At 35.1% G+C, this 14,296-nt stretch overlaps 1 protein-coding gene across 2 annotated transcripts; it reads right to left on the minus strand.

Moving 5' to 3' along the window:
• Positions 1-1,076: 1,076 nt before the first annotated feature.
• On the minus strand, positions 1,077-6,182 carry LOC143031558 (uncharacterized). 2 transcript variants are annotated; one of them, XM_076195569.1, is made up of 2 exons: positions 5,898-6,182; positions 1,077-3,470 (listed from the first exon to the last, which is right to left on the minus strand). In XM_076195569.1, exon 2 carries the CDS (start codon positions 3,261-3,263, stop codon positions 1,407-1,409), a length of 1,857 nt encoding a protein of 618 aa, XP_076051684.1. In that variant the 5' UTR covers positions 3,264-3,470; positions 5,898-6,182; the 3' UTR covers positions 1,077-1,406. The 2 variants fall into 2 exon arrangements, with proteins under 2 accessions (XP_076051684.1, XP_076051685.1); XM_076195570.1 differs by lacking the exon at positions 5,898-6,182 and adding an exon at positions 4,713-4,844.
• Between the last annotated feature and the right edge of the window lie 8,114 nt (positions 6,183-14,296).

Consider the following 14,296-nt stretch of genomic DNA (forward strand, 5'->3'; position numbering starts at 1 on the left):
CACATACATTGCCTTTCTCATCATCTTGCAATCCATGACCAAATTATCAATCGCATATTCAACCGCATGTCTCTACTACTGTTTCCATGTATTGAGAATAAATTTCTTAAAAAAATGAATGAAAAAATAAAATATAGATAAATGAATGAAGACACTGCATTTAGTATGCAAATCAGATACCCCATTCACATTCATCCTAAATATATACATATATATAGATATGAGTAGGAAACACAGGAGTCTTAGTCTTGAGTTTATTCTTGACTAATTTCATAGGTATGCTTTGAAAAAGCATATCTGCAAAACTAGTCAGGAATAAACTCAAGACTTAGACTCCTGTGTTGCCTACTCCACCTACGTCAACCTGTCAGAATGTCTCATCAATATATATAATTTATATATACACATATACAATAACTGAAAATTCTAATAATCCACTGCACCTTGCTTAGATTATGTCACTGTAGTATGAAGTCCCACACTAAACAATATTGATACAACAAAAAACCATGAGACAAATTCTGAATCATAACAACTGTTCTTCCCACTAGTGATACAGATGTAAATACTACTGGTACCTGTTATCATAGAGCTAATATTTCTAAAAAGTCTCCATTCAACATTAACTATAAGTCACAGTTGCCATTCCAAATCAATTCTAATCTGGATGTACAAATTTCATAATCTTACCAGAGAAATATGGTGTATTCTATGCAGTCACGGATGTTGGATACATTTTATAGCAAAAACCATCACTCATTCTGTGCACAGAACAAGTCTTCTGGAATGTTTTTACAGTAGAAAACAAAGCCCCCACTGATCTATGTACTAAATATGACTGCTATTACAGTAATCATATGATCTTGATTACCATTACAATAATTGGAGACTATTTGTGTATCTAACAACCTATGGACCTGAAACTCCTTATTTTATAAACAACTTATATAATCTTGACATTATTGGAATAGCTAAATGAGTAAGTGACTGCAAACTTCAGTAACCAAGTTATACTTGTGAATGAATTCACAGTGACAAAAAGGTAATGGAGGATACTTAAACTATTCAAGTTTTACTCAAGTATTTACTAAATCACATATGTATACAGAGAGTTGAAATTAGATGAAAAAAGTCCATTCAGAATTCTTAGGATTTAATAGTTTCTCCAAAGCTACCCAAATTTAAGAACCTAAAAGCAAATCCTATCAGCTCTCCTATCATTCCAAGCAAAATGAGAATTTTGGTCATCTTTAAAACTTCAATTGTACAAAGTTATTAGTCTGCCTAAGAAATAATGCAATGATTAGGAATTTCCTCATTATGCTGCACTCCTAAGCTCTGTAGTTAACAAAATACTGCCTGGACCTTCAAAGATAAGCAAATATTCATCATGAAAGAATAAACAACTAATAGTCTAAGACTTGGTCCTTCTCCACTTTAACCTTAATATGACTGTAGTCTTTAGAATCTAAAATTCTATTTGTGGAAGAAATGTCCTTCTCTAAGACCCCACCTTTTTCTTCTTTAATTATTACTTCTTCTATCTTTGGCCTTTTGTTTTTCTGGTCATGTGTGTTCAGGTGGTGCTCGAGAGTTACTGCTTGAGGGAAGGCAGCACCACAGTGTGTACACCTATGCAGTTCTTCATCAGCATGTCTCTTCATATGAGACTTTAGGTGTCCAATGCGGGAAAAGCTAGCAGTACACTCTTGACATTTGTGGGGATTTTCCTCTGTGTGACATTTCAAGTGAGATTTCAAGTGATCCGAACGTGTGAAAGCAGCACTGCAATGTGAACATTGATGGGGTTTTTCCCCTGAGTGTACCCTCATCAGGTGGGTCTTGAGCGATTGAGGTCGAGCATAATTTAAACCACACTCTTGACACTTGTAAGGTAACTCGCCTGTATGGTTGCTGAGATGGTACCTCAGATAATCGGAGCGGGAGAAGTCAACTCCGCAGAAGGAACATTTGTAAGGCTTCTCTCCTGTGTGGGTCCTTAAATGGGACTTGAGACTTCCTGAGGTGGTGAATGCAGCATCACAATGATCACATTTGTACGGTCTTTCACCTGAGTGAGACATGATGTGAGTCTTGAGGTGACCTACTTGGCTGAATGACCTCAAGCAAAGCTGACATTTAAATGGTTTCTCCCCTGTGTGGATTCTGATGTGCTTCTTGAGGTCACTGAGGCGAGAAAAGGCTGCCTCACAACGCAAGCAACTGTGAGGCTTGTCTCCTGTGTGAATCCTCGTGTGATATCGAAGCTGCTCCACTTCATAAAATGCTGCTTCACACTCGGAGCATTTATGTGGTTTCAGGCCTTCATGCCTCTTGATATGCTTGTTCAAGGATGCTCTATTGCCAAATGCTGCATCGCAAAGTTTACATTCATACGGCTTCTCCCCTGTATGTGTTCTCATGTGGTCCTTCAAACTACTTAACAAAGTGAAATTTCCATCACAAAGGGTACATGAGTGAGGTTTTTCTTTTGTGTGTGTTCTTTGATGTGACCTAAGCTCTGCAGCAGTGTAAAATTCACTTTCACATATAAAACACTTATGAAGCTTGTCTCCCTTGTGTCTCAGCATGTGGCCTCTCAGACCTGAGGAATAAGGGAAGGAAGACCCACAAATGTTGCAATTGTATGGTTTTTCCCCAGTGTGAGATCTCATGTGAGTTTTTAGATCTTGGTTTGTCAAAAATGCAGAGCTGCACACTGTGCATTGATGTGACTTTTCTCCCGTGTGTATTAACAAATGACGCTTCAGATTAGATGGATGGGCAAAGGCAGCACAGCATAGTAAACACTTGTGCCGTTTCTCTGAGGTATGTGTCCTTATATGCCTGGTTAGATGACCCTTCCAAACAAATGAAGCACCACAGTGGGAACATTTGTGTGGCTTGTTATCTTCATGTATCTTCATGTGCAGTATGAGGCTACTTGTATCATCAAAATTTATGTCACACAGTGAACAGTACCGAGTTTTCTCATTCAAGTGTGTGTTCATGTGTTCCTCAAGATCCTTTGCATGTGAAAATGAAGTTGTGCAGATCAAACACTTTTCAGTTTGATCCCTTATGTTGGTCTCTACCAGAAGCTTCTCATGAATTGTTTTAGACAAAGGCACCTCTCCCGGAATGTTTTCATCTTTCCTTTCCTCAGGAAAGGCATTACTGCACTTATCGATGGTCTTGGCAGGATTTGACCACATGGTGGAATAAGAAACTTGGAATAATAACTCAATAATTACTGATATCATGAATCACTCCATTTGATGGACCTTTACCTTATCTAATGAATCAGGCAGAACAAAGGACATTCATGGAGATGGCCTCATCACTCAAGATTTGCACGAAAGTATAAACTTTTTTTTTTAGGATCACCATCTTATTTCCGAATATTTCTTCATACAGTAGCTGTTAATGACATCCTCTACTATATTTTCAGTAATGTGGACCTCTTCCATCTGCAACAGAGGAAGAAAGTATTAGAAATATCTAATGGACACTGCACAAGAATTATTTTTGCTTGTTTTCATTCCCTACATCTGTGGCTACCTCCCTTGTAAGGGGGAAAAAGCCTTGGTATATGTACCAGTATGTACATCTGTGGGGCAGTCTTACAGTAAGACATAATCATCTGGGGCATGTGATGTTCAGAATCATACAAATTTTATGTTGCCAGTAATAATATTTTGGCACTGAAAGGTGACTCAAATTGTGGTTGGCAACAATGACTCATATTTCTTGATATGATTTCTTCTGGATTTATATCTATGGGTGCAAGGTTTAGCTTTGGATATTTGATTTTGTAGTATTTGTCTAATGATCTGTTTCTGTATGTGCTTTTGTTAGCCCATGTGCAGGCCTAGGGATATGTGTGAGAAGAATGATGCACAATTCTTTTTTATAATTCTGCTGGGTGATGCTGAATTATGAAGTGTGATGTATGCAAAGACTGGCATAAATTAGTGTACATATAATTGTAAAGCGTTGTTTTATGAGTATTTCAGTTTCTGCATAAAAATAGCTGATGGGTTTAGCTAGGTAAACACTTAAATTTCTACTCTGCTGCCATACATTTTGATCAGCTGTATGTAGTATCTTTCATTGTGAAAAGTTTAAACTTATTTCATGTATATATTTTCATATTGGGGGCACCTATCATTTTACTCTAGCTGCTGGCATCCTATTTTCATTTCTGTCAAAAACATTTATTACAATATCTTTGACAAATGATGGTTACCTTCGTGTAGTGGTCCTTCAAGATGGATATAAGAATCTATTTGTCTGTATGTGATTTATGGTGGAATACCCATGTCCTGTCTGTTCTCTTGGTTCAATTTCAAACAAATCTTTCCCTAGTCTATATTTGAATCTTCAAAAGTTAAGAGTAAACACATGATAACTGTTACTTCAACTTTTTACTGAGCTACACAGAAGCTGGTACTGGTTCTTGGGACCTCATATAGAACTCTTTGGGAGGAAAATTTGGACTTATCTGTATTGTATTAGTGTTTTTTCTTCTATATCATTGGCTTAGATTAATAGGAAGAGGGGACAAATATTCAGTTGTTATCTCTCCTCATGTGAAAAAGAAAAAGTACAGAGAAATGTTCTGCATCCAGTTGGGAGGGTGGTGAAATTAACAGGTTTTGAAGACAGGTAGCAAGATGATTTTTCTGACATTTTTTTTTAGAGGTACCTACCTTTGGTTCCTATACATAGGTCTAATATTGATTGATAATTACTAAAGCCTTTCTGGTATCCATGTGAAGTAGAATCAGTAGAGCATAGCACTATGAGAGACAAATCCTTTCTGTTAAATATACACGGAGTATATAGAGATCAATGCTAAGCAAGCAATGAAGGGCAAGATGGTGAGTTGGATAAGTGAGCAGATTTGAGTGAAAGGTATTGTGGAGTGATACAGGAGCGGAAAAAGCTTGACAGGATAGCAGATGAAACAAGTGTTACTGATTAGGTGTCACAAGATGGCAGGCATGGAAAAAGACCAGATAGGTGGAGATTTGAGATTGAAAACTTTGCAGGACTAATAAAGGTGAGGTTAGCACATTACTTGGAAGAGGATGGGCGAGGCCTTTGTTCGGCAATGGATTCATAATGACTAAATAAACCTTCTTTTTTTTTCTGCCAGATAAACTGTCTGAAATATTGAAGCCATCCCCAAACTGAAAATATTAGGCTATCTGGTGGTTTGTGGTGGAAATGATTACATAAATCATTGCAAAGTGTACAGCATCAGTTTTATGTTCACATGGTAAAAATTTAATTGACTATTATCATGCATAAACACAAACATTTCAGAAGTTTGATATAACCCAAAGTTTTATGAACATAAGACCCTCTACTAAATAAATCCAACAGATATTGTACAAAATATAATGTATGGGGACACAAGAATAAACAGGTTATTTTGATTCTTTCCAACCACTATTCCTGGGGTTCCTTTGCTCAATAAACCATTTTGACGTTATTCAAAAAAGTATGTAAATGGACACTGGCATAGGTGTAGATTATGAGGGATAAAGTGGGTATATTGCTCTAACATTTCAGTTGGATAGAGACTTATTTAGATAGATAGATAGAAAGACTTTATTTGGCAAAGAATCAATATACATGAAGTGCAGATGATGATGAGAACACATAGTTCGAAATAATAATTGCAAATTGCCGAGGATAACACAAAAAGCATTTAATCAACCCCACTCCCACCCATCTTAAGAATGAGTACCTCAGTCATGACCACAGTCCTCCCACACACAAATCTATCATTTAGTACAATCAAACTTCCTTGCATATCTTATTAACAACGAAAAATAAAAAAATAAAAAAATAAAATCAGAACGACACACTAATTACACTGCACTGACCTAGGTGGGAAGGAAACCCCTTTTGCCAAAGACAAAACTCTTCCATGGTTCTCTCCAGTCTGATTGAAACCAGTTCATACACGAAGTCGCTAGTTTGTTTCAGTTACTTCAGTGGTTCTTTTATTTGTCATTACTATTTATTTATGATAACATCCAACCACATCAGGACGCATTTCTATATTATTTACAAGGTAAATAATCGGTAGGGGTTTCTACGAGCATAATCAAGACAAAGATATTGTTTACGGGATCACACAATCAAGTTTTCGATTAAACTTTTGAACATTATGCCGATGTTTTGATTTTACGGTGCAAATATGTTTTAATACCTTTCCTTGATTGTCTACGTGTGATAGAATCGAACCAAACTTAAACGTAAAACTGCGATTCAAATTTATATTTGGATAGCTTTGGTGATTCTCTTTTGTTTTTATATGTGGTGGAAGCAATGTTTGTTAGACCGGTTTCTTTAAAAGTCGTCCATCATCAATTTTTCTGTTGATAAACAAATCTTTTCATAAAGCATGTGAATGTATAGATTTTTGAAGAATTCTCTAGCTCGTCTCTTCCACTCCTACAATCACATTTCATTACATTTACTTATTTCCATCGAAACATTTTAATTTCTTACTGTACAATGTTTTCAACAATATACCCAGGAACCCGCTTTTGACAATGAGGCAGTCATGCTATAATTTATTATTTTAAGTTTGGGTTGGTGGTACACGGAGACCTTTGTAACTCAGTTCCTCATATATATATATATATATATATATATATATATATATATATATATATATATATATATATATATATATATATATATATATATATATATATATATATATATTCTCGGCAATTGTAATTGTTATTTCGAACTATGGGTTCTTTTCATTATCTGCACTTCATGTATATTGATTCAATGCCAAATAAAATTATTATTATTATTATTATTATTATTATTATTATTATTATTATTATTATTATTATTATTATTATTATTATTATTATTATTATTATTTCCTCTTGCATCAAATGTAGATAGAATCAGTGACCTCACACACACGTAAAGCCTACCGAGATTTGGGCTAATCAGAATGCTCCGTTCCAATAATGAAAACACTACTGCAAACTCAAAGTCTTGATGTACCAAGGGAATTCTACTGATACAAATATATTCTATTATGAGACGACCAGTACAAAGGAAAATATAATGAACAAAGTTGTATTTGTATATTAAATTTTAAGAGAGGATTAAAGTTTTTGAGTAGTGTCTGGTTTAGATCATACGAAACCCTTAAGTTATATATATATATATATAATTTGGATGCCCTTTGTTAAACTAAACACGTAGAAAACGTAGGCTTAACATATTACTTTGATTAGTTTCAATTCAATCCTACGCATAATTAGTTCATTTTCAAAACCATCTGTTCTTTTCTCATTTTTTTTCTTAGCTTCTAGTTTTTTTGTTTTCTCATCCTCTCTTTCCACTTTATTTCTCTTTTTATCCATATCTGTTTATATTGATCACTGTCTGCGAGTTAACCTGTTTTTGCTAAGATATTCTCTGCTGTCGTTTGTGACCTAATTTTGATCTTAATTAGTCTGATCTTATCTGTATTGCATTTCCCTATTCTATTTATTTCTTCAATTTCTTTCCCTGTTTCTTGTCCATCCTCTTGAACTACTTCTAATATCTTGTTTACCTTTTCCTTCTCTTTTAGTCTTGTGGTCCTATTTGGATTATGCTTCTCTTCCATCCCTAATATAATTATACATTTATTTTTGTCTGCTAAGTCTCCTACTATATTCTCCTTTTCTCTCATCACTTTAATAACTGTGTCCTTAGTTTCTTTCACCTGTTGTGTCACTATATCTCTAAATACAAATTTGTTGTTCTGTTGGACTTTTCTCCAACCCTGTGCTTCTTCTGCTATGAACTTTATTATATTTATTATTATTCTTCAATTCCTCATTCTCATCTTTTACTTCTTTTAACTGTCTTTTTAATTCTTCTGTTTCTTTAATTAGGTTTTGATTCTCCTTCTTTAGTTCTTCCAGTTTATCAACTCTTTGGGTAACTAGTGTTGATTAGTCAAACCTAACCTCCCATGCTTCGTTCATATTTTTAGTTTCTCTAGATTTATTAGTCGGGGGAGGTTGTCACCTCCTCCCTCATTAAATCCATAAAAGCAGTTATCATATCTTTCCATTGAGCTGCTACTATCTATATTTCTGCTTTTGAAACTTCTGCTTCCTCGTTCTTCCTCGTCTGTGTTCTGCGCCACTTTTGTTTACGCCCCTTCTAACATCCGGGGCCCGTTCGTCCCTTTCCTCATTTCCTTCCATTTTCCTCAGTAATCCCTCTCTTTCTCTTTTATCTTTACCTTCCCCCTACACCACGAGCTTTCCCCTTCCCTATTAATACAACAAAGTTACTCCCTCGTTGTTGAGATCGATGTAACTTGAAGTTTTCCTGGAGTTCCAAACTTCGCTGTCACTTCGACCGACGTGTGTGTGTGCATGTGTATTATTTACCTAGTTGTATTTTGCGAGAAGGGGAGCTACGCTCGTGGTGTCCCGCCTTTGTATCTCGCAGTGTCTATTCTGCTCTTAAACTAATAAATGGCTTTTGTGCACACTATTTCATCGTCCAGTTTGTTCCAAGTGTCCACCACTCTATGTGGAAAACTGTTTTTCTTCATATTTCTTCTATAGCCGTGTGTGTGTGTGTGTGTGTGTGTGTGTGTGTGTGTGTGTGTGTGTGTGTGTGTGTGTGTGTGTGTGTGTGTGTGTGTGTGTGTGTGTGTGCGCACGCGCGTTTACCTAGTTGTATTTTACGAGACGAGAGCTATGCTCGTAGTGACCCGTTTTCGTATCTCTCTGCATCTAGTTTGTTCTTAAAATCTTGTATAGTTTTGGCACTCACCCCATTTAGTTTGTTCCAGACATCAATCACTCTGTGTGGGAAGCTATTCTTTTTCAAATCTCTCCTGTGACTGTCTTTCTTTAGCTTCTTCTCATGTCCTCTTGTTCCTCTTCTGTCCCATTTTAATAAGTTGTCTCTATCAAGAACTTCCATCCCTTTCATAATTCTGGAAATGGTCAACAAATCACCTCTTTCTCTTCTCTGTAATTTATCCAGTATTTGTTTGTATGTCCAACTTGACAGTGTAGGTGCCATTTTGTTACTGCTCTTCGAATTCTTTCTAATTTCTTTATTTTATTTTATTTTATTTTGTACTATGTGCCCATAGTGTCATAGCACACTATAATTTAGGTCTTATCACTGCAACCACTATTTTCTTTACCATTTCTTCATCCATGTAGTCGAAGGCCACTTCCATTGATCTTAATAAGTTAAAAGTCTCTCCAACTAATTTATTGACATATTTATCAGGTGTCAAGTCACTTGAGATAATCACTCCCAGATCCCTTTTTGAGTCAACTCTTTTTTACTTCTTTGGTACCAATTTCTTAGGACCCGATATTCTATTTTTGCTTTTTCCAAATTCCATTATACTACATTTCTTAATGTTAAAGTTCACTTCACACCTCTGACTCCATTCCCATATTTTGTCTACGTCTTCTTGTAGAGATCTGCAGTCTTCTTCTCTGCTTACTCTCTTGAGTAATTTGGTATCATCAGCAAAGAAGTTCATGTAACACTTCACTCCCTCATCCATATCATTTATGTATATGGCAAACATTAAAGGAGCCAAATTGGAGCCTTGCGGGACATCACTTATCACATCTTCCCAGTTTGAGTTTTTGTCTTTAAGTACCACTCTCATTTTTCTCTCACTTAAGAAATCTTTCATCCATTCCAGTAGCTTACCTTGTATTACTCCTATTATTTCAATTTTTCTTATTAGCTTTTTAATGTGGTGCTTTGTCAAAAACCTTCTGCAAGTCCAAGAAGGCGCAATCTGCTCAGCCATCTCTTTCTTGTATTATCTCTATTAATCTTGAGTAAAAACATATTGAGTTTGTGGTACATGATCTTCCACTTCTAAAGCCAAATTGTTTAGGGTTTAATATTTTATTCTCTACCAAGTGTTTGATCTGTTTGCTTCTGATAACCTTCTCGCACATTTTTGCTACTGTGCTTGTAAGGGATACTGGTCTGAAGTTTGTAGGATCTTCTTTGTTTCCTCCTTTATATATTGGTACAATGTTTGCATCTTTCCAATCTTGTGGTACCTTTCCTTCTTTGAGTGAAAAGTCTATCATCTTGTATAGTTTATCTGTTAGTTCATCTATACACTCTTTCAATATCCAATTTGCAATTTCATCCGGTCCATGTGATTTCCTTACATATAGGTTTTTTATTTGGTCTCTTGTTCATTTCTGCATTATCTTTATTTCTTTCATTTTAGGGGATCTTTCTCATTGTCAATTTTCCCAAATTTGTGAGCTCTCAATTATAAAAACAGTCCTGAAATGTCTGATCATAGCTTCAGCCATTTCTTTGTCATCTTTATATTCTTTATCTCCTTCACGCAGTTTTACAATTTCATGTTTGTCTTTTGATTTATCATTTACATATCTGTAAAAGAGTTTAGGTTGATCCTTACATTTGTCTATAATATCTTTTTCATAGTTTCTTTTTTCTTTCCTGCGTATATTCATATATTCGTTCCTATGTTTTATATATATTTGCCATTTGGATGTTTTTGTGTGTGTGTATTTACCTAGTTGTATTTTATGGGAAGGGGAGTTATGCTCATGGTGTCCCGTCTTCATATCTCATTTTACCTAAACTATTCTTAAATTCATGTATTGTTTTTACACACACCACTTTCTCATCTAACTTGTTCCAACTGTCTATTACTCTGTGAGGAAAGCTGTTCTTTTTCAGATCTTTTCTGTAGCTGTCTTTCTTGATTTTTTTTCCGTGTCCTCTTGTATTTCTATCATCCCATTTTATCAGATTCTCTATATCAATAATTTCTATGCCTTTCATGATTCTGTAAATAGCTATCAAATCTCCTCTCTCTCTTCTTTGCTCTAGTGTCTGTAGTTCAAGTTTTGCTAGTCTCTCTTCATATGATAGTTTTGAGGCTGTTGGTGCCAATTTTGTAATTGCTCTTTGTATTCTTTCAAGTTTTTTTATACATTTTTTTTTGTACTTGGTGACTACATCGTTGCAGCATATTCCAATCTTGGTCTTATCAGAGTGATTAGAATTTTCTTCACCATTTCTTCATCCAGGTATGTAAATGCCACTTTAATTGTTCTTATTAAATTGTAAGTTTCTCCAAAAATCTTATTTACCGGGTATATGTTTCTCAGGTGACATATTCATAACTATGACTCCCAGGTCCTTCTCATTTTCTACTTTTTTTTTTATTCCTTCTTCTCCCAATTTATATGATCCTGTTATTCTGTTTTTGCTTTCTCCAAATTCCATTATACTACACTTTTTAGTGTTGAACTCCATCTCCCACTTCCTACTCCATTCCCATACTTTATTTAGATCACTCTGTAGTGACTCACAATCTTCTTCCGTGTTCACTTTTTTTTAATAGTTTTGCATCATCTGCAAAGAAGCTCATATAACTTTCAATTTCTTCATCCATATCATTAATATATATAGCAAACATTATTGGGGCCAGAACTGTTCCTTGTGGAACACCGCTTATTACGTCATCCCATTTTGAGTGTTTCTCTTATCACTACTCTCATTTTTCTTTCTTGCAAAAAGTCTTCCATCCATTTAAGCAGTTTGCCCTGTATTCCTCCTTCAGTTTCTAATTTCTTAAGCAACTTCTTATGTGGTACTTTGTCAAAAGCTTTTTTTAGGTCTAGAAATGCACAATCAGCCCATCCATCTCTTTCTTGTATTATATCTATTAGCCTTGAATAGAAACATATTAAATTAGTGACGCATGATTGTCCTTGTCTGAATCCAAATTGCCTTGGATTTAGCACGCTGTTTTTTTTTTTTGTTTTTTTTTTTCTAAACATTTTACCCATTTACTTTTGATAATTCTTTCACAAATTTTTGCTATTGTACTTGTTAGAGAGACTGGTCTATAGTTGGTAGGGTCTTCTTTATTACCTCCTTTATATATAGGTACTATATTTGCTTTTTTCCAATCTTCTGGAGCTTTTCCTTTCTTTCAAGGAACTGTTTATTATGCTATGTATTTTGTCTGCCGGTTCATTTCTGCATTCTTTCAAAATCCAGTTTACTATTTCATCTGGTCCATGCGATTTTCTGACATCAAGATTACTCAAGTGTTTCATTATTTCATTCTTTGTTACTTCTATTTCTTTCATAGGGGGGACTTTCTACTTCCATTCGATCTCTTCCGGTTGTATATTCTCCCTTGTAAACACTGATTTAAAATGCTTGTTCATAATTTCCGCCATTTCTATTTCCTCTGTGTATTCAACTCCTTGTCTTAATTTCTCCAAGTCTTGTTTGTTTTTCAGTTTGTTGTTTACAAATCTGTAGAATAGTTTTGGTTGATCTTTACATTTTTCTATGACATCTTTTCCTCTCTGCACGCTTGTACATATTCATTTCTATAACAAGTATATATTTTCCATTTTTCAGGTCTTTTGTTTTCTTCCATTTGGTCCAAACTTTGTCCCTTTTGTCTTATAACACTCTACAACTTTTGTTGTACCAGCACTTTACATATTCTTTTTCTTGTTTTTGTCTTGGGACATACTTTTCCACTCCTGTGTGTGTGTGTGTGTTCACCATGGTTTTTGAATCACGTGTTGAACTCGTGATCGAGGGCTATTTCCCTCCCAGAAGAGAGCTCAGAGCTCATATGACTGATATATGGGCAATGCTTTGACCTTACATGCACACACACCCTCAACTCCCCGCATAACGAGAGTTGGAGTAATGACTCGAAACATTACTCCAACTTTTGTGGGCTGGGAGTCGGGTGTGTGTGTGGTGTGTGTGTGTGTATTCAAGAAACTAATTCTAGTAAAAAAGGAGTATTTGTAAAAGTTACTTTAAAATTACACAAAAAAACATAACTTTCCTCACTCACCCACCTGCTCACTACAGTACATTTCACTTTATTTTCAGTGCTGACTGGCTCTTCCATCTGTAACTGAAAAACAATGTACATACAATTCTCAAATGATAACCTGACAAAGCTTGATAGCCCTTCATCAATAAATGAGACATCCCTATTGATTTGTTCTATTTCTAATCTGTATTCCCCTTACAATGGTTCACTTTACACAGCCAGTTACTATCTATATATCAATAGGCTTCTCCCTTATGAGGGAGGTTGCCAGTTAAAGCATGCACCCACCCTCACCCATCCATCATTCATTTCCATTCTATTTTAGCTCCTTCTACATGAGAGATCATCCTTGTCCCTTGCCCAGGTCAGCAAGACACAGCACATGCACAGCAGGGCCAGCCACTTCATTTGAAAGGCGACCATCCCTCCTCCTACTCACCAAACTCCTGTTAGAGCCAATGCCTCAGTGATCCAGCTGCACAGAATGGCACCAATTTTGTCTGCTCTAGTGAAGTTGTTCCTCTACTGTATGTATAGCACAGTTTATGTGTTGCAAAAGATGGATAGATTGTATATATCTAGACCTGGAAAAGGCTTTTGACAAGATACCACACAAAAGATTAATTTGGAAACTGGAAAATGTAGGAGTTAAAGGTTAAAAGGCTTTCCTGAATGATAGGATTATGCAAACAGTTAAGATGAAGTGTTGGATTGGAGATCAGAAAAACTGAGATTGCTCACACTAGAGATGAGAATAGTTACAATAATATTTGATATAAAAATTATGAAACCAGATGTAGGGAAGATTTGAGACTTGTACTTGTACTGTTTATCTACAATCTTTATTGATCTCATAAAGGTAACATATTTTTCTGTGGGTTTTGTAACACATAAATTACATGTTCAATAAAACAGAACAATAAAAGTGAAATTTCATATTCCTTCATCATTCGTGGAGTAATGAGGTAATCTTCATGAAGAATTGGTGAATTTTCTATCATATTACTTTATACATAGTCCTCTCAGCAACTATCATTTGCATTCTCTTTAATCTAACTTAAGTTACAAGGTGTTTCTGAGCATTCTTTTCATTTTGTATATTCAGGGGATCCTTTGATACGAGATTACATAGGATATAGTCATTTTACATTTGTATGAATTGTTGGTGTTTTCTTTTCACAGGGATTAGTGTTTATTATCAGATTGTTTGCAATGTTAAACATGACAAAAAAAAAAATTGGTGTATATTTACGAAATGGTCGAGTAAACTTTACTTCTAAGAAAACTCTAATTGACTGAAAACTGAATTTACAAATAACACCATCCTTTATATGACTTGTCTTTTTATATAGCTTCCATAATTAAATTTTGTTAATGAACAATTAACTTTTTGTC

Source organism: Oratosquilla oratoria, chromosome 12 (assembly GCF_046742065.1).
Source record: "Oratosquilla oratoria isolate Oo_2021 chromosome 12, ASM4674206v1, whole genome shotgun sequence".
Taxonomy (NCBI): Eukaryota; Metazoa; Arthropoda; class Malacostraca; order Stomatopoda; family Squillidae; genus Oratosquilla; species Oratosquilla oratoria.